This window comes from Mytilus edulis, chromosome 10 (assembly GCF_963676685.1).
Source record: "Mytilus edulis chromosome 10, xbMytEdul2.2, whole genome shotgun sequence".
Taxonomy (NCBI): domain Eukaryota; kingdom Metazoa; phylum Mollusca; class Bivalvia; order Mytilida; family Mytilidae; genus Mytilus; species Mytilus edulis.
The window spans coordinates 28,495,378-28,523,354 of record NC_092353.1 but is presented as its reverse complement, the minus strand read 5'-3'; the positions used below and the strand labels follow the sequence as shown (position 1 = coordinate 28,523,354).

Below are 27,977 nucleotides of genomic sequence, written 5' to 3'. Positions count from 1 at the left end.
TTCTTTAAATTTGAAGTCAGTTATAAATTTTTGTTGGATATGCAAGCTACATTCAAATTTTATATGATGCAGTGAAAAATTCCTCCCTAAACAGGTATATAACTATGATCTTTTCTGTATGAAGTCATTAGAACATATAAACAAAGCCAATAAACCTTTTAAACAAAAGGTATTTAGCTACAGACTTACCCCACAAAGCCATAACTACAGCAAATATCATAGTGCCATAGTTATCAAACAAGTATGTAGCTCTGGAGTATCTACAACTACTCTCAAGTTTCCAGTATGTACACCGACCATCACACAGTGGACACATTGTAAAGTTTCCTGCACCATTGGGATCACAGATGTCATTACTAAATAGAACAAATGCATTTATATTTCCATTAATTGGCATTATTTTAAGATGTTAACATACAAAAGGAAAATGAACTGTGATAATTGCATAAAGAACACAGTATTTTTTTTGGGCAACCAGTTAAATTCAAATGATCATATGCTATCCTTAAAACAAATTTGACCATAGATGGTGAAGTCATTTCTGTACATGTATCTATAAAACAATATTTCCATTTTCTCCCATTTTTTAAATCTTTTAAATGACACTTAGGCAGGTGCTTTAAAACAATCTAAACCCCTTGTGTGTTTAATTGTCACAAGCAATAAACAGATATTTTTTTTTGTGCTGTGATTAGAAGGCATTCCTTATAATATCACTTTACTCAGAGCCTTCCCAATACAGATTTGCTTACATCTATATAATATTTCTTTGTGTGATTTTTGTTGTTGTTGCTTTAAATTGACAAAAAGCTTATATTTTTCTATTTGATTATACCTTGGTTTGTCATCCATAAATGTAGCAAGGCCAAAAATAAACACAGCTAATCCTAAAGCTGCTGCCGGAAACAAGGCTGATGTGTAATATCCCAACCAGGCAAAATATATAGCTATCTTCTCTCCAAAATAGGTCCTGAAATATATATACAGATACTTATTACACAAAATAAATGAAGAATAAGTCCATGGGACACAGATGATGCCTCCACTTGCATATATTTAGATTCGATCACTGTGAGTGTGATATGAAATTTATCCAATTGAGACAGTTAAATTTTAAAATTTCAAACATAAGGCTCACCCATGCAGCGTTTTAATTTATTTAAAATTTAACTGTCAAGAGTTGATAAATATCCTATTACACAAGATTTGGTGATAATCTAATCTTGACCAATGAATAACTGAGATCAAACCAACTACATGTTGATTAAATAAAATAATCAACATGTCAGGAAAAGGATAAATAGTGTAAGAGTTAGAGAAAACGTTATAAAGGGACATAACTCAAGAACTGTAAAAGTGATGCAACACAAATTTGTACTTGTTCCGAGTTTTGTGGTAATGCATATATGTTTTATAACATCTAGTTGAGGCAAAATAAAGTTTGAGAAAGGAAACAAAAAATTCTGCAATTTTCCACTTGTAAAGGGGCATAACTCTAGAACAGTTAAAATGATGCACAAAAATTCACTTGATCAGTGTTTTGTGTTTTAAAGCATATTGAGTAAAAGTTTCCTAACATTTGGTTTAGGCAAACTAAAGTTAAAGAACTGACACCAATTTTGTTTTTCCATATATATGGGAAAGGGTAAAACTAAATGCCGCCTACCCTACAACAAGGGCATAAAAGTTATGTGTTCAACATGTCTTGTATAACTATGCTGTTCTCAGTGTAAATGTGAAATGATAATTGCCAAGAAACTAAGTTGATTTTTCAGTAAGATAAAAAACAAAATCATTTTTTTTCATTACCAGGAAACCTCTGTACAAAATTAGTAAAATTCATTCAAAGGTTGAAAAAAAATTTCCTGCTTTAAAATCTTTAAATAATAGGCTGCTCTAGGGTCATTAATTAAAGAACAATGTTATGGTACAAGGACACAGTTATCGTCCTATGGTTTTCATTGTCTACGAATATAGTCCCTAATGTAAACAGTGTATAACTTGGATTTTTAATTTGATACACTTTCCCAATTTATTTCTTGATATTTAATGCATGAAATATTAAGTAGGGGGATGAAATTACATGTTAAAATAATTTGGGTGCTGAATCTTTATGTTAAGTAGTGATTTGGTCTAGTTCAAAAAGGTCAAATTTTATTACGTCTGAAGCTGTCAAACTGAATTTTAGACCCCCTTAACACAGAACTGTCTATATTAAGAGCTGGTAGAAGTTTCTATAATTTTGATATTATTTGTCCAACTAGTACTTCACTACACTGTAAAAATCTTTTTGAGATAGAGCAGGTGCAATTTTTTAATTTGAATTTATTGTCTAAAAGAAATGCACTACGAAATAACTGTGTTCTCAGGCTTATAAGGTATTCATTACAGAATACTTATTTACTAACAGGTTTTACGTACATATTCTTGACTGTGATTTTAATCCTTTTAACATCTTACCTTATCAAACTAATCAATATAATCCTTTTACTTCATAATAATTACCTGACATGATCTAGAGGCTGATATTTGTACCATACTCCTGGCTTGGCCCACGTTTCATACAGCAGCTGCAATGATAATTTATTTTGTACATATATGATAACAGAATCATACAACCATACATAATATTTGTTTTTCATTCATTTTTATGCCCCACCTACGATAGTAGAGGGGCATTATGTTTTCTGGTCTGTGGGTCCCTTTGTCCGTCTGTTCGTTTGTTCGTCCGTCTGTTCGTTGGTTCGTCCGTCTGTTCGTTCGTCAGTCCGTCTGTCCCGCTTCAGATTAAAGTTTTTGGTCAAGGTAGTTTTTGATGAAGCTGAAGACCAATCAACTTGAAACTTAGTACACATGTTCCTTATGATATGATCTTTCTAATTTTAATGCCAAATTAGACTTTTCACCCCAATTACACGGTCCACTGAACATAGAAAATGAAAGTGCAAGTTTCTGGTTAAAAGTTTTTGGTCAAAGTAGTTTTTGATGAAGTTGAAGTACAATCAACTTGAAACTTAGTACACATGTTCCCTATGGTATGATCTTTCTAATTTTAATGCCAAATTAGAAATTTTACCCAATTTCACAGTCTATTGAACATGGAAAATGATAGTGCGAGTGGGGCATCTGTGTACTTTGGACACATTCTTGTTTGTACATAAATTAGGCTTTTTTTCCTTGTTTGAATTGTTTTACATTTGACATTTCAGGCTTTTTATAGCAGACTATTTGGTATGGGCTTTGCACATTGTTGAAGGCTGGACAGTGACCTATAGTGGTTAATTTCTGTATCATTTGGTCCCTTGTAGAGAGTTGTCTCATTGGCAATCATACCACATTGTTTTTTTTAAGATACAGGCGTATTCCATAAATGAAACAAGAATAAAAACAAAACTGATTTTAACTGCTGTTTTGTAAAACTGAATAATACAAACTTCTCTGTAAACTTCTTACAACTCAACTAATAATTGCACTTTAGTTTTTTTTTAAACTCATCGAAATTTATAATCATGTGACATATATATGGCAAAACATTTACATTTATAGCATACAACATGTAGTTCATGAAATTAGAGAAGCTGTAACTAAAGTAAAGAGACTAGAAAATATACGTACATGTCTATCATTATCTTTACCACTGGCCAGGATAGAATGTTCACTGAGGTATCTACCCTGAAAACAAATATACAATGGTTAGTTGGTACAGGAATCTCACAAGTGTATTCTGTGGGAAGTATAATTTTGATACGCCTCCAATACTTTTCAGACAGTTTGGTGAAAATGCAATGTGATAATTATGCCAAGTGTCTAGCGTTGACAAAAGTAGACCGGTGGTCTCCTTTTTGTCAAGCCCTCAACTTTTGTTGAAAAAGCAAGACTTAGCGACCCTACATTACGTCGGTGGCATCCACACAGATACACTCTAGTTTTTGAAATTTTAAAAACTTTCTTAAAACTATCCTGGATTTCTACCAAACTTGGACAGAAGCTTGTTTAAGATCATAAGATAGTATCCAGAAATAAATTTTGTAAAAATATATTTCCTATTTTTCTGTATATTACTTATAAATGGACTTCTACAATCTGCAGTTAAAGTTCCTAAAACATTTATTAGCTTCATTAAGTAGGCGAGACACTGGGTTCTTATGATATGAGTGTTGACCTAAGCAGCTTTATCGTGTAATACATTATAACATATGTCAAGAATACTTTTATAGAAGGTCCTACAATATTTTATTTTCACAAGCATAGTTACAGTAAATGGTAGAATTGATGGATGGAGAGGCTAAAAGTCTGTCAAAGATAATTATTGTAATTTTAAAAGGATATTTGAAAAAGGGATGGTTAACACATGACAGTATTTTTACATCTATTTTCTTCAGGTACATTTTAATTCAAATAATTAACTCTTAAAGTCTCATAACTACATCTTATTTTCCCATTTGTTATCAGTACAAGACAGATAATATTATAATGGAAAAAACAGGATCTAAGACATACAATTTAATCAAATTTCTACCCATATGGACTTCTAAATAAATTAACCACTTCTTTAGGGAGAAATATTAACACTGATGAACAAGTCTCAAGATTTCTAAAGTTTGTATGTATGTAGGAAATCAGGAGACTGAACACCTGCCTTGATTCAGTACAAATGTATACTGTAAATTCAGAAAAATATTGCATGTATTTATTATTGCGATTTTGACATTTTAGATTAAAATGCGATTTTAATTTTTGCGATACTGAGAAAAATCTAGTTTAATTCATATAAAAAATTTCAAAATGCAAGTTTAAATTATTGCGATTATAACTCTGTCGCATTTTTTCGCAATAATAAAAACACCGCAATAATTTCTGAATTTACAGTACTATTATCAAAATAATTTAATTTTTGAATATTTGTGTCCCCTTTCTCTTACTTGTACAGACATTTCATCTCACTTCAAATTATTGGACAAACAATACTATAACCAGATGTGATTGAGTATAGAAACAATATTATCAGAAATCGTTTAAAATATATCTGTACAAGGAGATATATTTATATCATTAACTAATTCCAGAAACACCATTTACTATTTCTTTAAATTATAGGAGTTTGGTAATTTTGACAAAATAGAATCAAATTAAAGAGCTGTAATAAGTGACAACAGTCATTTCATAAAGAAGCTGGTTTTATTGAGTTAGTCCCAAATTTCTGTCTACATTTTTTTACCAACTTATATAATGTATTGATATGATCTACTTACATCATGGAGAGGGAAGGCTGCTGTGTACGATCCATTATTCACCATATTTGACACTCCTAAAAGTATAATAATAAATGTTATAAAAGCTGTAGCTTTCTTAGATCCTGCTTATAAAAGATATGATAAGGATATTCAAACCAACAAAAGTTCTGCAAAGCTAAATGCAGACTTTGGAGATCATATATTAGAACCAGCTAATTGAAATATATTCTATTATAGTTCCTGCCTGTTGTCTTTCTTTTGAAATTGAAATATGAAATCTGCTTTCATTACCAGACACAATAACAGCTACTGGTGCTTTAAAATAACAATCATAAACACTAATAATAACAATCCTCAATATTTTTTTCAGAGTCATTTTTCAGATCTTTTTGAGAATTAAATGCAATTGTGTATGAAGGCACTCTTTATTCATGTCAAAAATGCCTTTTTCTAAGACCAATTTGTTGCATGAAAACAACTCCCAACTATGATTAAATCATTATTCACTTAAAGTGCCTTCTGAGCTCTCCTTATAATTTAAAAATACATATAATTTTTCTGAGAGTTCTAGTGTATCAAAGAGAAAATGATACACAAAGTTTGAAAGTATGCAATACAAACAGATTAGAAATGCACAATGCATCGAAATAAACAAAGGGGAAAATAGTGAAGATATCTTCGATTCTGTATTAAATTATAAAATAGAGAAGGAGAAATTTGAAGTAATATGGTACATATGTGTTTCTTTCTTATAACAGTATAACTATATAAGATGCAAGTACTCTGAGTGATGTATATTTAGGATCATCACTACACATTTTAATATAATAATGGCATTATCCCATCATTTAATATGTGAAAAGATGCATCGTACAAATTTTCTATACAATTAAAAATGACATATAGGTCAAATAGAATAAAACGAATACATCATCTCTTTCAATAATTTTTTTTTCATTTGTCAACTTGTGTCACAAACCAGTGTTTTATTCAAATAAAATGTTGGCACAGGAAATCTCATGTTTTGCAATTTTCATTGTATAATGCAAATGTTGAAAATGAATATTATGCAAGAAAGGGGCTGGAAATAAGATGTGTCAAAGCTAATACATTTGCATATCAAATATTGCGTCAAGTAAATAGACCTGTGGAGGTGGGGCCAAGTAATCGCCAAGGAAAAGACTAATGCTTATACAACTGCATACCAAATACCATTCCATACTGCTACTCATTAGAGTGGTAGAGACCCCCGCTTTAATTTATTTGGCCAAAAAGTTGTCCTTTATAATGACATGCTGAGAATGGAAAAACAAAAAAAAATAATATTTCAACTGTATTTACCTAAACAATCTATACCTAAATATTTTTCACAATAAAGTTACAAGTGACGATAAACAAACATAAATTCAAAGTAGCCTAAATTTATCATTTTATAATATACAATGTGCCCTTCAAATTCCTCTTCTACATATAATTGCATAAGGCCAACTAAAATTAATTAGTAGATTTTCATCCAAATTTTTGAAAAAATGGGGCGGGTGGGAGGATTTTATTTTTTAAATTTTATTTCATATGAAACCTTGTCACGTGTTATTCATATATGCAAGTGTAATAATAAGCTTATATCATGTAAATACATCCATAAGGTATTGTGTATAAGACAATAACAATCAAAACCAAGGAGTAACCAAAGACTCATAAAACAAAAAGACATTTACATCAACAGTTACAAATAATAAGTAAGAAACAACACGAACTCCACTAAAAACCAAGAGTGAAATCAAGTGCTCCCGAAGGGTAAGCATTTCCTGCATCGTATACGGCACCCGTCATGTTATTTCTTTGTTCAGTTCGGAAATGATGGAAGGTTGTTATGACTGGGGAAGAATATCACTAAGATATGATTTCTGACACACTTTTGTCATAATGGCCAACCAGCTCATGATGGCGACCATAAAATTGCTTGAGTGATGACCTAAATTTGATTGATTCGTAGTCCTGTCTTAGCATCTTTTGAGAAAGCAGTAGTCCTCGTGTACTTTGAGCTATCCCTAGAGTAACGTATCAATTGAGACACATATACTCCATATACAGGTGCCGCTTTTTTAAATTCGTTAATATATATCTCTGATTGTCAACCACTGTTCTACATGTAATTGCCGCTTTTGAAACCTATTTTATAGTTAACAGCAGAAATGTGGAGAAATGCTCTCTTCAGTTGGACTATACCTACATCAAATGTATTTTGCTTTCTAATTGTTGTCCTAATAAAATGAAGCAAATGCTTTGGTATGCAACAGGAGTACGATAAGTACAGAATAAAATGAAAACTCAAACAGTGTTGAAATAATAGGGTTGGTCCTTAATATGCAAGATGCAAATATAATTACAATATAGAACATAAAGTTGTTTAATGACTCTATCAAGGGTATTGGGACAGAGGATGTTTGCTGTTTTTCTACAAAACACGAAAGGCATGGCTAAATCTAAATCTAAGAGCTTGCTATAAATTAATAAATTAAAAATGCGTATGTTTGTCGATTTTCTGAACTCAATATACCATGTATACGGTCAGCAATCTAAAAAGTCCCCTTTGTGTCAATTTCTTTATTCCAGTCAAATGTGTTCCACGATTCTTACGCTTTGGGGTTCCATTCACAGTCCAAATTTCTTGACACAAAGTCATTGTATAAATAAAATAAATCCAAGGTGTTCTACTCGTTTACTCACAAACATTTGTGTCATTTGTGACATACGGCGATTTACATTCTTGGACACAGCGTAATACTCGTAACCCAAATATTTCACGCCCTTCTCGTAATCAATCTATATTCTCGGTAAATGATGTTGTCATCATAGATCAGCAGAATATATCGACTTAATTATTCAGTAAGAATACTCTAAGAAATACGAAAACCGAAATTTACCTGCATTTGAAACAGAAAGTTTTACATGAAACGAAATTATCGACGGTAACCGGTAACGGAAATGAACAAAATCCGGAAATCGTAATTTTTTCAAAAATAAAAAAAATCGGGGCGGGCGGGGATGAAAATCTATCAATTAATTTTAATTGGCCTAATTATAAAATAATACACAAAACAATAAATAACTAGATGTGTCAAAGCGACACGAATTGCCCCGTCTCAAAAAGTTGAAAAATCTGCAATTTCAATGACACATGTGGACACAAACATGACGTTAGTCTAACATATCAAAAATGAGCTCAATTTTTAAACTTGATCTGTAACTCATCTTGGTTAACTAACATGCCAAAAATCAGCCCAATATCTGAAAGCGTTTATAAAAAAAATTCAACAATTTATCAAAGTCCAAAGCCCATAATTTCGGTAAAAATTAGCAGAGCGGAACAAAAGTTAAACTTGATCTGTAAGTAGATAAACTTTGGATATATTTTTCATTGATCTTGCAACTATAAGAAAACCTACCAATTCTCTTTTTGCCTTTCTTGTCATGTTCAAACCATGTTCTGGCTAAAATCTCATAAACAATTCTACTTCTCTGGGCATTGGTAAAGAATGTATCCTTGTCCTTTATTATAAATCTGCAAAAGTTAAGAAATCTTATATTATAATTCTGAGTATTCAGCAAAAGAAGTCACATGAATAATTTCAATTCTCAGCAAAGATGCTTCTATTGTTTTGATCATATGGAATAATAAATTCTATCAATATAAGCTTTAAGATATGTATAGCAATTTGTACTCTCTTACTGTTAAACAGCGTGAACAAATTAAATCATAAAAAATTTGAAGCTACAAATAGATTAATTTATATATATAGATAAAAAGAAGATGTGGTATGAGTGCCCATGAAACAACTCTCCATTTTATACATTTAAATGAATTTGACGAATGATTGAATGACCATGAAAAATGATTTTCAGGATTTTTACAAAAGCAATTTATTGATTTCTAAGTATTTAAATCTCTTGATCAGATACATGAAGGATCAAACAATGAATTGAAAATATAAGAATAACATGAATGATAATGAATCAACAATGGTATTTACCATGCATTTATAACAAAACAAAAAGAAATTGTAAAATTATTATGGCCATTTTAATTTTGATGCTGACTTTATCAGAAATTAAAAAAATATCAATCAAGCCTGCTAAGGTAGACTCATATCCAAGCTGATGAAGTAGGTATGAAAATATGAAACATCATTATTCTTTTTATCAGCAATTTGTCTTTAAAATATGTTTCTTGCGTGACCCTTGGTACAGAACATGAAATTAAATAAAGTTGTTAACAATAACACATGCAAAATATAGTGATAGCTGTTCCTTTAGATGAATGATGCATTGTTAAACGATGCCACTGCCTAATATTTTAGAGTATCATGTCCTGTCCCTATTCTAAATAAAAATCAAAGGTAAAATGTACAAATTGCTGATAACCTGCAATACCAGTTCTAGCATTTTAACTGACGTTCAGCTAACACATCTTTTTCTATTGAATCACAACATTAGCAATAAATTCCAGATTTCAAACATTCTGACAGCCTACCATTCAAATCTACTCATTCACATCACAGAAACATGTAGCATTTAGCTGACATCAATAAATGTGCATAATTCTAATATCTGGTGAACTGAATATTTTTAAAAATAACTTGACATTCATGCAACTCTGTTATAACAATCAACTGTAAATCAGACTCCCTGTATAATTTTTTTTTAACTAGTTTTTGTTTTTGATATATCTTTGAATGACTCTTGAGTTTAATTCGATGTTCATCACTTTCCTTTAAAACAAAGGATTATATAACTTCTTCCACAAAAGTTCTTAGAAGTAAAATAATTTCAAGTTGTGGAAATTTCATTATAACTTACAATCATTTAAAACATAGGATTTTTTTCATTAAAGAGAGCTTCAGGTTAATGGTAGTACTGAGAGGTAAAGAACAGTAAGTTTTATACACATGCAGTTATCAATAATTTATTCCTATATGAGATAATAATTTTGTAAGAGTCCAAATGACTGTGTGTATATATAAGCCAAATTTGGTATGCAAATCACAACGAAAAGGACTAAATGAATAGCTAACCTGAAAAATCCCAACACATACATATTATTTACTGGAAGGAATGCTTATCAATATAGTTTTAGAGTAAACTCAGGAATCAGGCAATGACTCATTAAAAAGATCAGTAAACATCTACAGAGATATAAGAAGATGTGGTATGAGTGCCTTTCTTGCTAATGAATTTACAGCTGATTGCATTGAGTGTGTAGGTAAAGGTAATATCTTTAGTTAGCTTGCTTGCTAGCTGAACTGTGAAGTCATACACCTTATCGCTAATCCCGTCTGAACCGGCCGCTTGAACTTTTGACACATACAACAATCACTTTTCCATTGTGGCGTCAGATATTTTGTTTTGTGACGTCAAAAATTTACGGGAACCTGTGTGATATCCAGTAATGACGGACAAATAGCGATAAGGTGTATTGTAAGGTTAGGTAAACTACCCTCCTTTAAGAGTAGACAAGTCAGACAGATAACCAATCTATCTGTCTGAAGGACTACGCTACTTCAAAAGGAGGGTAGTATACCTTACCTAATAAATACCTAGCAAGCAAGATTACCACACATATTACCTTTACCTACACACTCAATGAAATCAGCTGTAAAACATGTCAGGTAGTTTGGGTGGTTCACATTGTATCAAACAAGTATTTTGTAAATAATTTGACCCTAAAAAATCTTAAAAGAGATTGGTCTTCCCAGGACGACTTCCAGATCTGAACAAAATTAATATATGCCTTATTGATAACTTTTGTGTCTGCAGAAAGCTCTTATCATTGAATACATAGTAAAAACTTAGTATTCAATAGAGCATGACAAATGGACAAGCCTGTCAAATTTCCAGATAAAAAGAAATTCAGATACTAAGATAGAAAAGAAAACCAAGTATGTTAATAATATACCAAAGTATTACTTCTGCCATGAAAACAATGTTATGAGCAATGTACAGGACACTGAAAACTAACCATAAAAAAAGAACAATATAAAAACTATAGGCTTTAAAGAGCCTCTGACACTCACTTGTATTTATGTGCATATTTTCCAACACCGTTTCTGGAACATTGTAGACAAGATTTTACTTATAACCGATGTTTTTTTTAAATGATCTTGTAGGTCTGAAAACTTTTTCTGTATATCAACTGTTTATACCTATCTAACTTGTTTTGCGGACAACCACTGAAGACAAGTGATTACAAAAGTTCACACTGGACACTGGGCCAGGTCAGTTTTAAATTAGTCACAAACTGATACATGCTGTTATTGGAGTGCAATAAGATAATATTCTGCTTATAACTTAAATATGAGGATGTTAATTTATATAATGAAACAGAAGTGTACAGGACAAGGTCTTTCATCAGCACTCATTCTCATAATTTATCAGGTATAAACAAGTGCATATATCTAGGTTTATATATCCTATTTTAATTGGGCTGGGTTAGAGGGATCCATTCTTATAAAGTTTACTCTATAGGTGCAATGGTTTTTAATCAAACGTTATTATTTGTTTGAATATGTCTAAGTTTTAATTATCCTTTCGTCTTGCAATACATAACATATACTGCAAATTCTGAAATTATTGCATGCATTTATTACTACAAAATTTGAAGAATGAACAATAATCTGAGATTAATTATTGCAATTTCAAGAAAATCTGCAAACAGGGATTTGTATTAGAAATAACAATGCACGTTCTGACTATTGCAATACCCTCTCAGTCACATTATTTGCATTAATAAAAACCTCTAAATAATTTCTGAATTTACAGAATACTAATCCATTAAATATTCTATTGAATGCATAGCATGCTAATTTTACATATAAAAAGCAAAAAAAGCTTACAGCCCTCTGTCCAATCAGGATGAACAATACAGTAAATAATAGGAAAAATACAAACAGTAAAGTGTTAGATGATTGTATGAAAACATCATTGCTAAAACAAATATTTATAAACATGAGTGGTGTTCAAGTGTGATCATAGAGCACAGAAAAATCAACATGTGTAAGAGAATTTAAAAGTGTCTACAATAACTAAAATAGTAATATCATAGAAGTATAATTCAGTCGTCTTAAATCTAAAGTTTCAATAGACTATTTTCATATTGCTGACTTTTGACTTTGAATTTTATATTTTTTTGACAGGTTACTTACTCTGTCATGGGACATCCTGGTTCCAAGTCAATTGAGAGCAACGTAAAGAAGTAAAATCAAGCTTTCAATCAGTACATTGGGGGAAAATTACCTGCTTTCTAACTTATTTATACTCTACATAAATTTTTGCCTAAAGGTCCCATAAATGAATTTGAAAGCAAATAGCTTGATCAAATTAATACTAATTGAAAGTCTTAGTTTTTTTATTTCTTGTTTGAGTATGATATGTGTCTAAAGATAAGCTTGGAAAAATTAAATATGAGAAATGTAAATGTAGTGCTAAGAACAAATATGTGACAAGGTTGTGAAAAAAATGTTCATATATTGAAGAAACAAATAAAAGCACAGAGTACTTACTGGTCAACTCGGTCTCTGTTGAAAGGAGCTGTGAAGTAGTTAGGTTCATCCTGTATAATGTCTTTACTCAGCTCAAATGGAGATGGTAAATAGGAGAAACAATGCTCCACAAATCCTGTTAATTCTTCATCCATATCATTCTCCTGTAAAAGAGGAACATTTTCCAGTCATTCAAATATAAAAAAAGAAGATGTGGTATTAGACAACCCTCCACAGAGACCAAATGACACAGAAATCAACAACTATAGGTCACTGCAAGACCTTCAAAGCATATGTAAATTCATTTCTTTAATGTGCTGTAAAAGAGAGTGGAAAAATATAAATTATTTTCGTTTAAAAATGCATAGCCTTTTGTTATTTTTCTCCATCATTTGAGTTGCCTGTGATATGGAATAGCATTTTTTTTCCATAGTAAGTACATGATAAATAATTGTGGGTCAGGTTTTCACACATATTAAAATCTCTACCTCCCCTATCAATTCAAACTCAAATTTCAAACTCTATGGTACCACAAAGCTACAGCACAAATCGTTTCTTTTTGTTGTAGCCCAGAAGATAAATTTCTTTGATAAATCTGTTATAGACCATTTAATAATATGTATGTGAATTCATTTAAATTAGAATAAACTAGATGTGTCAAAGCGACACAAATGGCACCTTCTCAAAAAGTTGAAAAATCTGCAATTTCAATAACACATGTGGACACAAACATGATGGTAGTCTCACATATCAAAAATCAGCTCAAAATCTGGATGTGTATAGTAAAAAAAGTCTGTATAACTGTGATTTTTAACAATTTTCAAAGTTGTAAAGCCTTAATTTTGGCAAAATTAGTGGCCCCAATATCTGACGGCGTTTAGAAAAAAAGTCTGTATAACTGTGATTTTCAACAATTTATCAAAGTCCAAAGCCCGTAATTTCGGCAAAAATTAGCAGAGCAGAAGGAAACTAAAACTTGATCTGTAACTTATCATGAGTAACTCACATTCCAAAAATCAGCCCAATATCTGAAAGCGTTTAGAAAAAAAGTCTGCATAACTGTGATTTTCAACAATTTATCAAAGTCCATAGCCCGTAATTTTGGCAATCATCCCAATATCTAAGAGCGTTTAGAAAAAAACTCTGTATAACTGTGTTTTTCAACAATTTATCAGTTTCCAAAGCCCGTAATTTCGGCAAAAATTAACGGAGCGGAAAAAACTTAAACTTGATCTGTACTCATCATGGTTAACTCACATACCAAAAATCAGCCCAATATCTGAAGGCGTTTAGAAAAAAACTCAGTATAATGGTTTGTTGTTGAATGACAGAATTTGGAAATTATGGAATTTTAGATTTACAGAATTACGGAATGACCGAATGACGGACTTTCAGAATTACAGAAATACCGAATTACGGACAAGGGTAAAACTATATGGCATCGACAACTTTGTTGCTGGGTCATAAAAATTCAAAACATGACTTCTGTGTTAGTTTGTTGTTGTTTTACTTTCAATGACTTTGCCTGTAACAAGGCCGCCATTTCTTAAGCATGAAATTTTCCTGTGAAAACTGCCTTTTAGCAGTTAAACTGGTAAGCCTCTCAGTTATGATCTGAGTCAAACACACATTTGCCACATCCTGGGTTTGAACACAGAACCATATGGCCAATATATCTAAGTAAGTGGTGTGTACCTAAGAGTAGTATGAAATGTAGATTGAGAAGTGACTCATGATGAGTTTTGAGCTGTGGAACCAGAACTCTTATGATTCTTATGATAATTTCTGACAGGTCAAAAGAGTTGCATAGCTAGATGAGTACCATGCAAGATGAAAACAGTACAAAAAAGGTAACAGAAATGGATGTGTAGATTATGTGTAATGAAATAGAAAAGAAAGGAGTTGGGTTTCAGTCATGACGTCTTTCAGACTGTGTTATTGTGTATGTGATTTAAGACTACTGGGTACCATTCAAAGTTTAGTTTGACTACCAAAGCTCTTACAATTCCTGGTAACTGTAAAATAATGAGAAATTAAAGAATATGACCAATATTACTAAGCTTAATAAATTACTAATAATACATGTATGTCAACCCACACATACAATGGTAAATGGAAACACAAATACAATGTAGATTGAATGTTCTGAAAGACATGTTATGTTTAAAGTCAATGTATCTAATTTATCAACTGTAGATATAATAGTTAAGATGTCCGCCATAATTGCCAAGTGACATAATATTTGTGTGTAAAACACACTTTTTTGAATGGTTACAAGCAGGAATTTGTCACATGGCATGCACACGCTTTTCACCAATTTTAATCGCAATTACACGCTTTTTTGTTTTTTGGATTTTTTGGTCATTAGTGATATCGCTATTCTAAGGTATCTTCATTGTAAGACGGTTAACACTGAAAATTTGAAGTAATTGTTTGGTGGCCATTTTTTATTTTGCTATATGGATGCACAGTAAAAAGCCCTTTAGGTAAGTCGTTTGTGATTAGTTTTTACAATTTTGTGACTATTTTTCTGTCAAAGTCACTTAGGGGAAATGTCCACATAAAGAGGTCGTGTTCAGGACATGTACCTTCATCTAAAGAGTTGATTGCTATGCGAAAACAATATGTACGTACCAAGATTCAAGATTAATGAATTATACTTGGGAGTTTGAGTTTAAAGATCGAGGGACAAGTAACACATTGTGACCCATGTTTAATCATAAAAATACACGTAAGAGAAAAACTTCAATGTAGCTATTTGATGAAGTATTTAACATGTTCAATGATAACCAAATTTTAAAATATTTTTCTTTTTCAGTTTCAAATCTAGCCAACAGACTTCGACAGCCCAGAGGGGATGGAAATATCACGGAACTGTTGGATCAGTTCTCATACTACTAGCTGTCTTCTGATGAACTACCCAGTTTTGACAAGGCAATCGCAACATGTATAGTTTGTTAGTAGCAATAGCAGGGATGATAGATGACATTTTCGATGGCAAAAAAACATTATTATAGCTAAATAAAGCTATTTTAGTTCAGCAAAATATCAATTCAGACTGTGAGAGAGCATTTTCAATTATAAAGAAATTTACTTATCCTCATACACCGTAATTAAACTTATGAAAAAGACCTACCATACTGTATGGATCCTATTCATAAGGAAAAACAAACTAGAATGATTCTCATTATTGGAACAAAAATCTTATAACACATCAGACTTAAATTGTTTCATGAGATTTTGTTTATTTAAAAATTGTCAAACCTGTCAAAATCAAAACTTATGTAACTGTTAAAACTACAGGCATGGAACATTCAAATCACAACAAGAATTAACTTTATGATACAACATTCATGTGTTAGTCTTTTTGTTTGTTTTTTCTGAATGAAAACATTAACCAAAAAAATCAGTAACTATAAGGGAATAATTTTGGAAAGATATATAAAATTTCACATATAAGATAATTTTTAGAAAGATATATAATATTTTACATATATGATTATATTTTGGAAAGATATATTATAATATTTTACATGGAAGATAATATTTTGGAAAGATATATAATATTTTACATATATGATTATATTTTGGAAAGATATATTATAATATTTTACATGGAAGATAATATTTTGGAAAGATATATAATATTTTACATATAAGATTATATTTTGGAAAGATATAAAATATTTTATATATAAGATTATATTTTGGAAAGATATATAATATTTTACATATAAGATTATATTTTGAAAAGATATATAATATTTTACATATAAGATTATATAAGATATATTACCAATAAAGGCATCTTCATGTTGGTTATTTCAGCATACTTAGCCAAAAGCTCCCATGGACAATGGACCTTCACAAAACTTGTCTTCTTGTTTATGGAATTCTGTAAATATAAGTAGAACTATTACTGCTAAAACATCCCAAGACGTTACACATTAGTTATATGAAAATTAGGACATGTGCTATACTTACAAACAAGACAACAAGCCACTGTATATATATTCAAGGATTCACAGAAAACTTTGATCATCCACAACCATTCAAATCTTTAATTCATCACCAATGAGTAAAACCATCTATTTATATTTTTAAAGGAATCTTTTTCAATTATTGAAAATCTTACACCAACACTGCCCTGTGTAAAATTCAAACTCACAACCTCTGTGCTGACAGGCTAGTGATACTGTAGTTTGACTAATTAGACCACTCAGTCACCAAGGCCCCTAAGAATTTTATAACATGTGAGTGTGTGTGTGTGTAAATGTGTACATATGTAAATGTGAAAAGTCACCTCTTTTTCTTCAAATTCAAGAATAAGTCCTTCATCTGTAAGGTTGTCTTGGAATGTTTGCCGTCTTTCCTTCTTTTTTTCATCTTGTTCATCTTCATAAGCAAGGACATAATCTATTTTACTCTTCTTGTCCCGAAAGTATAGTGTAGCTATCTCATTTATAACCTGCAAACAAAATTGTCTCATAAGAATAAAGTTTTTCATATCACTTTCAACTTTTATTTCAATTTTTCCATGCTGTGTTAAAGGAATAAAACCTTAATTTCTGTAATTTCTATTATCTATTTGACGCTTTATGCTCAAAAATATGAATAAATATGTCTTAAAAAACAAACATTACAGAGAAATTACTACAGTAATTTAAACATTGCATCAGATAGATAGAAAATGTATTGTTTCTCTGTAAACTTCTGACATAGATATATATTTCACCCTTTGAGGATATCACAATGACATAGTTATACTATTATGGTGGATTCAATTATTTTCATGGATTGAAGAAAAACAAAATTTACATGGATGTCAGATTTCGTAAGCTAACATAAAACCATATGAAAACTTCATCATAACTTTATTATTGAGCATTTAAAATTATGGTACTTCAATTCCAATGAAATCTATGAAAATTGGTACCAACGAGTACGGATGAATTCACATTATATTGAATTATATATCACAATAGATAACTAAGTTAGGCTGACACAAACAAATACATGTAGATGAAATAATGCAAACTTGAATATTGATACATTTACAGAGCAACAACATAAGACAATTATTTGGGGGTATAAATACATTGGAGGAGGAAAACAAAGCAACATAAGGCGCATGTGCATCAATTGCCTGCAAAAATTTGAAATGAACTTGATTTGATGATCTAAAATCTTGTTATAGCTATTGAAATTTTTCTAATGAGTAAAGCTTATATTGTAACATGCTGACTAATTTTGTGTGTGAAGCTGTTGCTCCATTAGTATAGTCATATAATTATCAATCATAGGTTACTTATTATCATTATACTCAATCATTACACAGAACTTAAAATCATTGTTGATGAAATGTGAAGCACTCTGGGTGTCAATGTTTTAGTGGACTAACTACAAACTTCTTTTGGTGGGAAAGTGTCAAGTACCCCTTATATTCATACATTAGAGCTTGACATATTTTAGACAATTATCTATTGTTGAAGACTATATGTTACCCTCAAGAGGTTTTTTTGGGGGTTATTTTTGTCACTAGTTTGCGGTCTCATTGATGTAAAATATGAAACACATAAAAAAAAAATCACTGCAGGTAAGACAAGCCTCTCTGCCTGCTTCAATGAACTTAGAATTTTATGATTGTAGGTCCATCAAATAGGTAGGTACATGTATGTATGAAGTAAAATGAATGTCACAGATAGTCCATTAATCCATCTCAGTTTGTATTCAATATATTCAATGTTTTGGTAAAATGACTATACAAAATGTTCTACTACATTGCTTGCCATATATAATAATAGAATGTTATTCATAACAATTTACTGGTACCTACTTAATGTAATTTAACAATATTTTTTTTATCAAGACTGTAATTAAATGGGTGTACAGAGTGGAAACAGGAAATAGAACAGAAAGAAAGTATAAGTCCTTTTAAAACAGGTGCCCTTTCTACAAAGATTCTAATGAGAAATGTCTATCTTGACCTAAAGATAACATAGTATTATTACATATATCGTGCTCTTATTTAGATATTACAGAACTCATTTATTTACATATATACAGAGGCCATAACACGAATGGATCTCATAAAACATATAAATCAGGTCACACATTACTGAAAAATGTGACAATGAAAGAGTACAAGATGACTTTAACTTTGTGTGACCTAAGTAATGAACTGAGATCTGAGCAAACTTTTGCATTTTAACTATCTTGTAATACAATAATGTTATGCATGTTGGATGTAAGTGCAGAAATATGTAAAAAGAACAACCTATTGCAATGTAACTTAAATGAAACACAGTAAATACATTTTACATCTAAAAGCAACTAATGGGAATACAGTATAGACCTCTTATTAAGTTGGTAAATGGGTGTGTTTTAAACACAAATATCATGAATATAGACAGTATTTTAGTTCTATCTTTTTTTAAAGCAAATCTAAGTTATTTATAATATAAACTTGTTTTTCAAATTTTGCTTCAAATGCACAAAAGTATTAGCTCGTCATAAACAGAATTCAATTAAAAGTAGTATTCAGAATGATGATTCTTGTCGGAGTAGCATTATTATCAAGTTATCAACCATATCACATATATATTTAGTTACCAAGCTAATAGTTAAGGGAAGTATAAAACTTAAAAGCTGTAGTAATACTTCCTGAAAAAATGATAGTTCAGAAAAACTATTTCCTGTCAAATAAAAATTAATCATAACATCATTGAAATTGTGATTAATTTTTATAGATCTTAAAGATTGGTGTGGTAATCAAACTTTAAAAAATGACCAAAATTTTCAAATGAACGCATTTCATAAGTCTTTAACCTACCTTTAGTTCCAATTTTTCAAGAAAATAAGAATCATTTTGAACTTTCATTCTTTTCTGTAAGAACCAGAATTATTTAATTTAAACTCAAAAGCACATGCATATGCATCAGATGTATTCCAAAACAGAAATTGTGCAATCCTATTTCAAAATCACTTTCAAATATCATATTCCATAAATAAATGAATTCTTTATTCATGTATTTCCTTATTTTTGATCAAATCTTCAATCATTAAATTTTCAACACAGTCCATATTTCTAATGAAACTACAAGTACTTTGTCATTCAGTGACATTTACTAATGAAATTAGAAATGAAAACTAGATGATATTTTGTGACTAGTTTCAGAAGTTAAGTAGATTAAAAGGGTGTACTCCATGTTAGGACATAATTACTTTGTATTGACTTAAGAGCATAACTTATAACTTACTTTGAATTATTTCCTCAGTACCTGACTTTTGTTTGAAAGGGACATCACACTTTGAAATTCTTTTAAAAAGTTTCTACCATTTGAAGTAGTTTTTATTTTTTTTTACAATTTCATGGTGGGACCACTTGGTATGTAAACACAGATGTTGACACCATTTTATCTATATGTTCAATTTATCAAATTTTTTCAATTGTATTATTGAAACTAATTTTGGATATTCTGTTGCAATGTGCTCTCTTGGGGCTTTTCAAATATTGATTATTCTAATACAGATGAATAATTTTAAATTACTCTTTTTACATTTTTTTTTTTTTTTTTTTATCATTTCTCATTTTCCTCCTTTGCAGGTAAAGGGGGAGGGTGGTTGGTCGATTGGTGCCTCAGAAGGGCCTTAACTCCAGTCATTCTTCAGTGATTCCCTAATTAATCAACAAATTTTTCCAATAAAAAGGTCTAAGGGCCCAGTGCAGGGTTTGTTTCTTTTCAAGCTTCTGTCCAGTTGAGAAATTCACTAAAAGTTTAGCTATGATAATTACAATCACTGATCCCAATTTTACATGGGATCTTTCCAGACATCTTATACATTAATTTGATCCATTTTTTTTAAATACACTATATAAAAGTACCTAGGAAACATAATAACTATATTACCATTTACAAAGAATCATAAAGCTTTATTTCTATTTTGTTTTTTAACACTCAATTTTTATTCATTAAAATTCACCAACCTTTTCATTGTGACAGTCATTTTTTTCGTAAAATTGTAAAAATTCATCCATTTTGGGAAAAGGATGTTGAACAAATGATACATAACAGAGGATATGATTTAAGGGTTATTTATATACATGTTATACATGTACTGTGGTAAGAAACAATAGTAAACTAATTACTTATTGACTAAAGATAAAAAAAAATATATCTAAAGTATTTTTAGGTGAAACTCCCCCCCCACCCCCCCCCCTCCCCTCCCCCTATTTCTCTCCTTAGATCAGCATTTATTAACAAAAGTTAACTGGGTTTCTAGTAGCATGACTGATTTATGGTCTTTTTTATTCATTTTATTAAAGAAAGCCATTTGGTGGTTTTTCCTCAGTTTTTTATATCTTAGTTTGCATATTCAAAATTAATTTTACAAGATTTGAACATCATAAAACAACTATTGCAAATTCAGCCATCTGTACCAGAGCTTAAAAATTAATGCTGTTTAAGTACAGAGGTTTGGTGGTAGGATAGAACAAAAATATAGAACTGGATTTTACAGTGTGGATAATTAAAGTGCATTTGAAGACCTCTGAGCTTATTTGAAATGATTCTTCAGGATTTAAAATTTGTGAAAAATTTAAAGTAATCTGATATGGTAACCTGAAAACTAAAGCCCAAGTAAAAATGGTGGCCTTGGGCTGTTTTTTGCACTATGTTGGGTTGTTGTCTCTTTGACACATTGCTTTAAACAGTTTCTTATTCTCTATTCAATCATTTCAAAACCCCCATTATAATTGTATGTAAGTTTACAAAGGAAAATAATAAAATATTACTATCATAAATGGTAAATAATCCTATTAGCCTCTACTTTTGGCCAACACTAATACTTTCTTTTTCACAAACCAATTTGTTTTGATAAAATTGCATAGGATGGCAATGAATGCCATCTTAACCCTGAATCAAAAGTAGCAGTAAACAAATTTTGTTATCCTTCATTCCTCCTTAATCAAAGTAACCTTCTTTAATTTTGACTCCTTTTAAATCTTCATTTTCAAATACATAGAAGAAAGACACCTGTTAAAATAATAAATTTGAAGATTTCTTATTCTCAGTGAACAACAATTTCTAGAAAGATTACTAACAGTCCTACCTTGGTAAATGGTATATATGTGCTCATTATTAAACTGTGTATATATAAGTACAGTTGTTTGTATGTATACAGGAAATTACTGTTTCCTTGCACATTTCTTTAAGTAAATAATCACTATTTAGTTATATAAAGTAACAAACATCCATCTTTAAAATTTGCTTTTTAGCATATTTTGTTTGCATCATATAACATGTGGACAGGTATTTGATGAAATGTCAATAAGACAGCTTACCAACAACACATTTAACTGTAACCCCTAGATGTTTATTTTATTCCTGTGTTGCTCAATGGGTGTCTTTTGGGTAGAAAACAATAATTTCTTCTATAAAACTTAACCAAATGTCCCTACATAAATGTATAAACTTGCTCCAGACTATTACTAAATTACTGATTATTGCTAAAATACTCTTCACAACCAAAAAGGGGAAAACTGCAATCTCAAACAATGTACCATTCTCTGAAAATTAAAGTTTCTCAAATTTCTTCTAAATCACTGAAAATGTTTGGGTTTTTTCTTTCAAATAAAAAATGTTTCATCTACAAACAGAAATGAATTGTAAAATAAACTAAATGTCATTGAAATAGATAAATAGCATGTTGATGTGAGTTAGTTTGATGTAGATTACAAAAGGTATAATGGCATATACAGCAACCCTTAGGCAAAGCAAAAGGCCCATTTCACAGCAACCTTTATGATAAGCAACGGCAATTCTCATGACAAATTCAAACCAGATGCATACCATTTATTTACTCCACTTAACAAAGTGCATTCAATAAGATAACATGTGTCATTTCAAAAACATCAATAGTATAACTTCAATGGATCTTAAATGCACATATTAAATAAGATACCTAAATCTTTATATGATGGGATAGTAGTTCTGTTTACATATGCTTATTTGAGAAAATGTGAGGGTTTAAATTATATTGTTAATGGAGGTGATGATGGCAGATGCTTTTTAGGATAAAGCATAAAAAGCTGTTTAATGAAAAGTTTGTCATATGGACATAAAATATACATGTATAAAAAAATAAGTAGACGTTGTATAATTGCCAATGAGACAACACTCAACCAGCTCCCAAATGATAAAGAAATTAACATCTAAAGTTCACCATATCATAGACTTGATTCTTCTATGAATTTATTTTTGACATCATCATCACCATCATAAATGTTAACAGATAACAACTGTACTTGAGTATGAAGAAGGACTTTGAAGACATGTGGTTTACAGGAAAACAGAAATCAAGGTATGGGGGGGGGGGGGGGGGGATCATATAAAGAAGCAAGGAACCCTATTATTTTTCTAAATACACATAGAATACTTTCTACAAGCAGGAAAGTATAAATAGTTTGGCAAAAAAAAATTACTCAGTAGATGAAACAAAACTTTTAAATCTATCTAAAGGTTGCTCTGTCATTTTTACAAAGAAATGTCTTGAAAATATTACTTATCAAATAAAATATAATAGATTAAAAGAAGAAAAATAAAAAAGAGAAACTATCAAAAGCATGAGCTGAAACTGATGGCCAAGTACTCTTTTTTATCTTAATTTTTAACACAATTTTGAGTAAATATGTTAGTATGATTATATATACGACCAACCAGAACATACAACATTTAATGGCAAGCTTTCTACTTTCACTTTGTGCATGCTACTTTCAATTTCACCTTCTTTGGACTTTTTGATTGTATAAGTGAGGAATCTTCATTATCATCTTCAGTTACATTCAATTTCTGTCAACATAGTAAAGAAGAAGTTTTAATCAAATGAAAAAATATTAACCAATTCAACTGAAAAGAAAAATAGCCTTTCAATAGACATGCTTGTCAACATTTAAACCTGAAAAACTAATCAAATTTAAATTATTAACCCTTTCCTCCATAATGACGCCTTCTGACGCCACCCCCTTTACCCCATAATGACGCGTTTCGACACCTGTGTAGTGCCTCAGTTGAAAGGTATAACCTAGGAACAAACTTTTTCAGACTTTAAAAAAATTGTATCTAATATAAAAAGGATATTCATGTGAATATCTGACTGGAATTTCATTGATGAAATATTTGTTTCCGCAATGCATTAATACTTTTAACCTGATGGTATTTTTTTATTGAAAAAATTCTATGCGAATCAAGTAAGTAAAAGAAAAAAATCCATGTTTATTAAATGGAGTCCAACCTTATATAAATAGGTGACAGAAATCAATTCTATCTAACCATGGAAGTAACCAAGCAATGATTGTAAAAAAAGAATCAGTATTTAGAAATTAGAAGGGAAAAGGTTGCAAAATTCAATTTCCAGGTCCTTCACAATTAGAATGTGATTTTTATTGGCATATAGGTTAGCTCCCCTGAATGCATTTGTTTTGATAGATATATTCCATAAATTTGTAAAACAATGATATGAAATTTTCTTACCATACCATCCATCATATTGTGAAATTTAGTACCCAAATGAAAAACATTTGATCATAACATTTGAATTATTTTTGTCGAATCTTATATTTTTTGTAAGATCTTTTTTATTTATCAAGAATTTCAAAAATAGGTCACAAGTCAATTCAACTCAATTGTGTGTCCAATCAGAACCTGCAATGATTACAAACACTCCCCTTAAAAAGATCTTGCTGAACACTGAATCACCACTTCCAATCTGAACAATTACTCAACACTCAAAAGTTTCAACTCAGGACAATAAATCAAAACTTAGGTTTCTGACACAACAATGAATCAACAATCGAAAGTTTCCCCCCAGAACAATGAACCAGCACCCAAACCTTCAAGTGATGATAAATGGTTATCAGTGGAAACAATACCACTCAGAAAAATAAACAATCACATGGATCTATTTTCAACACATTAAAACTACCACTTGAAAGCTGCTGTTATGAGCTTTGGAGGCTGCCTCTAAGAGCACTTCTAGAGAGTATTGTTGGAGTTAAATGGGGATAAAGGGGTCACATCAGTTGGGAATCAGATATAGATTTAATCTAGGTGAAATCCTAACTTTTATTGTAGCTAATTCCATGCAGATTCCTTGAAGTATGTGTAGTGCTGGCTGCTGCTGTATGCTGCATGACCAAACTAAACCTGAACAGCATAAAAAGCAAAGTGGTAAAGGCACAAGCAATGTATTTATAATGTACTGAAGCCTTCGAATTCACAACAAAATGTCTGCTTTATAAAATACATCTTCTGATGAATGCAGCTTGTCATTTCATACAGAAATACATGTATTTATAAATATTATGCTAAATTAATATATAACTATATAAGATTCAGAGACTTTTATACCAGATAATATATTCATATATCATACATATTACATGTATTAATATGCACTCAAATGTATTATCTATACAAGATAAGCGAATTCCCCATGCAATATACATGTACATTACAAAAACCTGAATTTGTACCTTTAAGCAATACTCAAGAGTAGCATACTTGTATAAAGCACCCATTAATCCAGTTAATTTAAAGTCATAGGAAAAATTCCGATAAGGATGATGTTTTACCTGTAAATAATTTGATCAACTACAGAGTCACCAACGATATAAAACGTGAGTAAAACAGAAAAAAAAGTGTTTTCTGATAAAGACACGTGAAACAAGTACTGGAAAACTTTTTGTGAGACTGAAAAAGTTTAGTGGTATTTCAAATCGATCTATTAGGTATATCTAAAGAAAAATTTGAAAAGAAAATAAACTAGTCCCCAATTAAATAAAAAGAAGATATTTGTAGAGATGAAAAGTAAGTGACATTAGTCTAAATGATGTAGAAAAGCTGGGTTGTGTTTTACATGCAAATTATACCGTTGAGTCTTCTGTTAACAGTACAACTTTGTCATCAACTGCTCCATAATGAGTTGGTTCATTTGTTGTCAAATTCTGCTGACAGTAAAGCAAAGCAAAATTAGTGTGGACACAAATAGATGTCTAGCATATTGCAACATTCTTTTACAAATTTGTTGCTTGTAGTTTTTTTTCTTTCTATTTTTATTAATGCATAAGATGGGATACTTAAAATTCATTTAATGGGAAACAATGAAACTTTTCCACAGATTCATCTCCTATTGGTCAATATATTAAAACTTTTGTCAGTTCTATTATCCCATTAAATAAATAGCTATAGTTCTCTGTGTAGTTTATTCATTGGGAACTTAAAATTTCTTCTAATAGAAAATAGGGGTGAACATTTGATTGATTAACTTCCAGACTTCATTTTAAAAGACCAGAAAGAATGAAAATTCAAAAGAATATTTGAGAATTCAGTTATTCTGTCAAGATAAATCTTTTCTGCTGCTATTTATAAATGAAGTCTGATTAATTTTTAACTGATGCCTACATTTTTTAAGATAGGATTTTTTTTATCAATAAAAGTTCATTCCAGTGCTCTTATCTTATGATTGAATACATAACTTTATCTTTATATATACAGTGACATCCTTGTTGCTTATGTCCTTGACTTTTGGTAGATTGTTTTCTCATTGTCAATCTAATCACATATCCTTGTTTTATCTTTAATGAATGCTGCATGCATTTTGCAGATGCATTCTATTGCTTGTTCATTATTTCAATAAAATATCAAATAGACTATTTTCCGAGTCCATAGCAATGTTTCCTCTTTTAAAATCTGGTATAATTGAACCCTCTTGAGTGTACATAATTAAGACAATAATCAAGTGTTTTCTTTTAAATCAAAATATGAAGAAAAAGAAATTGAACCCATATAAAAAAAAAGGGTGAAACAAAGCAACCAAATACCTTAAAGTACATTAAAAAATAAATCTGATGGCCTACCTTTGGTTTAAAATATTTCACAGCAGACATTTTTTTATTGGAGATGTTCACATAAAAAATGCATTGTTTGTTAAAATTTTAAGGCTATTATGGAAACATAATTAGCATTATTAAGGTCAATATTTTATGCAATCAAAATAACCATAGGGTTAAATGAGATCAAAAGTCTAAATCGGCAAAGTAAACATGAAATATATATATGTCTCTGAAATGAATGATTTAAACCTACCACCTACACGTACATATATGTACATTATTCAATTCCATTAGAAAAGGGTGTATATCTTAATATTTGTGGTTTTGAATACTTTTATCTTGTCTTTCTGGTTTATTTTAAATTACAATGAAAAACTTCTAGTTAAAAGATTGAACTTCAAAAAATGAAGAAGAAAAAAAAATTTGATTAAAAAATATACATTTACCTGCATCATTCAGGTAAAATTCTTGTCAAAAATATGTATCATAAAGGTCAACTTTCAGTTCATTTCACATGTCAAAGTAGAAGGTGTTTATGTCACACACAAGATGTGAAAAATCAAAATTGATTTCCTATTTATCAAAACAGATTACCTCTAATATATACATATAAATGTAAATCTTTTCCTGAGCATAGCTATAGGATACATTCAATTTATAAATCTTTAAAAATCTTTAAATAAATGAATATTGATGAAGAATATAAGATGCAAGGCACATCTTTAAAAACCTTTAAAAAAATGAATAATGTGGAAGAATATTAGATGCACTGTAAATTTTTAAATATGAATTATGATGATGAATATTAGATGCATGGTACGTTAGGTAATAATGTTAGTAAAGGTTTGTGATATTTTACAAGTAACAGTGAGATGATTTGACAGTAAATGTGTATTATTCATAGTAAATATACAATCAATGTTGACAGATATACAGTAATGTATGGGTAGTAATAAAACTCACTGTCAATTACAACATGTTTTTTTTTCTCTATAGGATACAGCATTTGTACAGAAAAATCTATCACAGTCTTAATAATGGACTTGAAGGAAAGGAAACAAAATCTCAGAAATTGATCACAATTGCAATGACATTGTTATTAATAAGTATGGAATGAATGGATAAGCTGACAAAGGAAATGATCCATGACTATGTATTTGTTTTAAAGAATAATGAACAACAATTCATTCTTTTTTAATACCATATTTACTTTCAAATAAAATTAAATACCAAAAAAACAACAGGCCTAAAAAAACAATTATCACTATTAATTCAATTGATACCATGTAGAAAGGAGTGAACACATTACTATGA

General features: G+C 30.2%; 1 protein-coding gene across 24 annotated transcripts in view; it reads right to left on the bottom strand.

The window, feature by feature from the left end:
* The window catches only part of LOC139490834 (anoctamin-4-like), a 57,628-nt gene that overhangs the window by 16,117 nt on the left and 13,534 nt on the right, over positions 1–27,977 (bottom strand). For 5 of the 24 annotated variants that reach the window (XM_071277878.1, XM_071277876.1, XM_071277880.1 and 2 more), the window contains 10 exons: positions 25,701–25,775; positions 17,076–17,240; positions 16,569–16,667; positions 12,794–12,936; positions 8,684–8,799; positions 5,253–5,308; positions 3,616–3,672; positions 2,506–2,570; positions 836–970; positions 190–356 (listed from right to left, as the gene is read on the bottom strand). In XM_071277878.1, coding sequence (XP_071133979.1) covers positions 190–356; positions 836–970; positions 2,506–2,570; positions 3,616–3,672; positions 5,253–5,308; positions 8,684–8,799; positions 12,794–12,936; positions 16,569–16,667; positions 17,076–17,240; positions 25,701–25,775 — 1,078 coding nt within the window. Of the gene's footprint in view, positions 1–189; positions 357–835; positions 971–2,505; positions 2,571–3,615; positions 3,673–5,252; positions 5,309–8,683; positions 8,800–12,793; positions 12,937–16,568; positions 16,668–17,075; positions 17,241–19,604; positions 19,959–20,759; positions 20,848–21,883; positions 21,957–23,556; positions 23,623–24,303; positions 24,560–25,700; positions 25,776–27,109; positions 27,217–27,977 lie in introns of those variants that run through there. The other 19 variants (XM_071277877.1, XM_071277882.1, XM_071277879.1 and 16 more) reach the window with 9 other exon arrangements.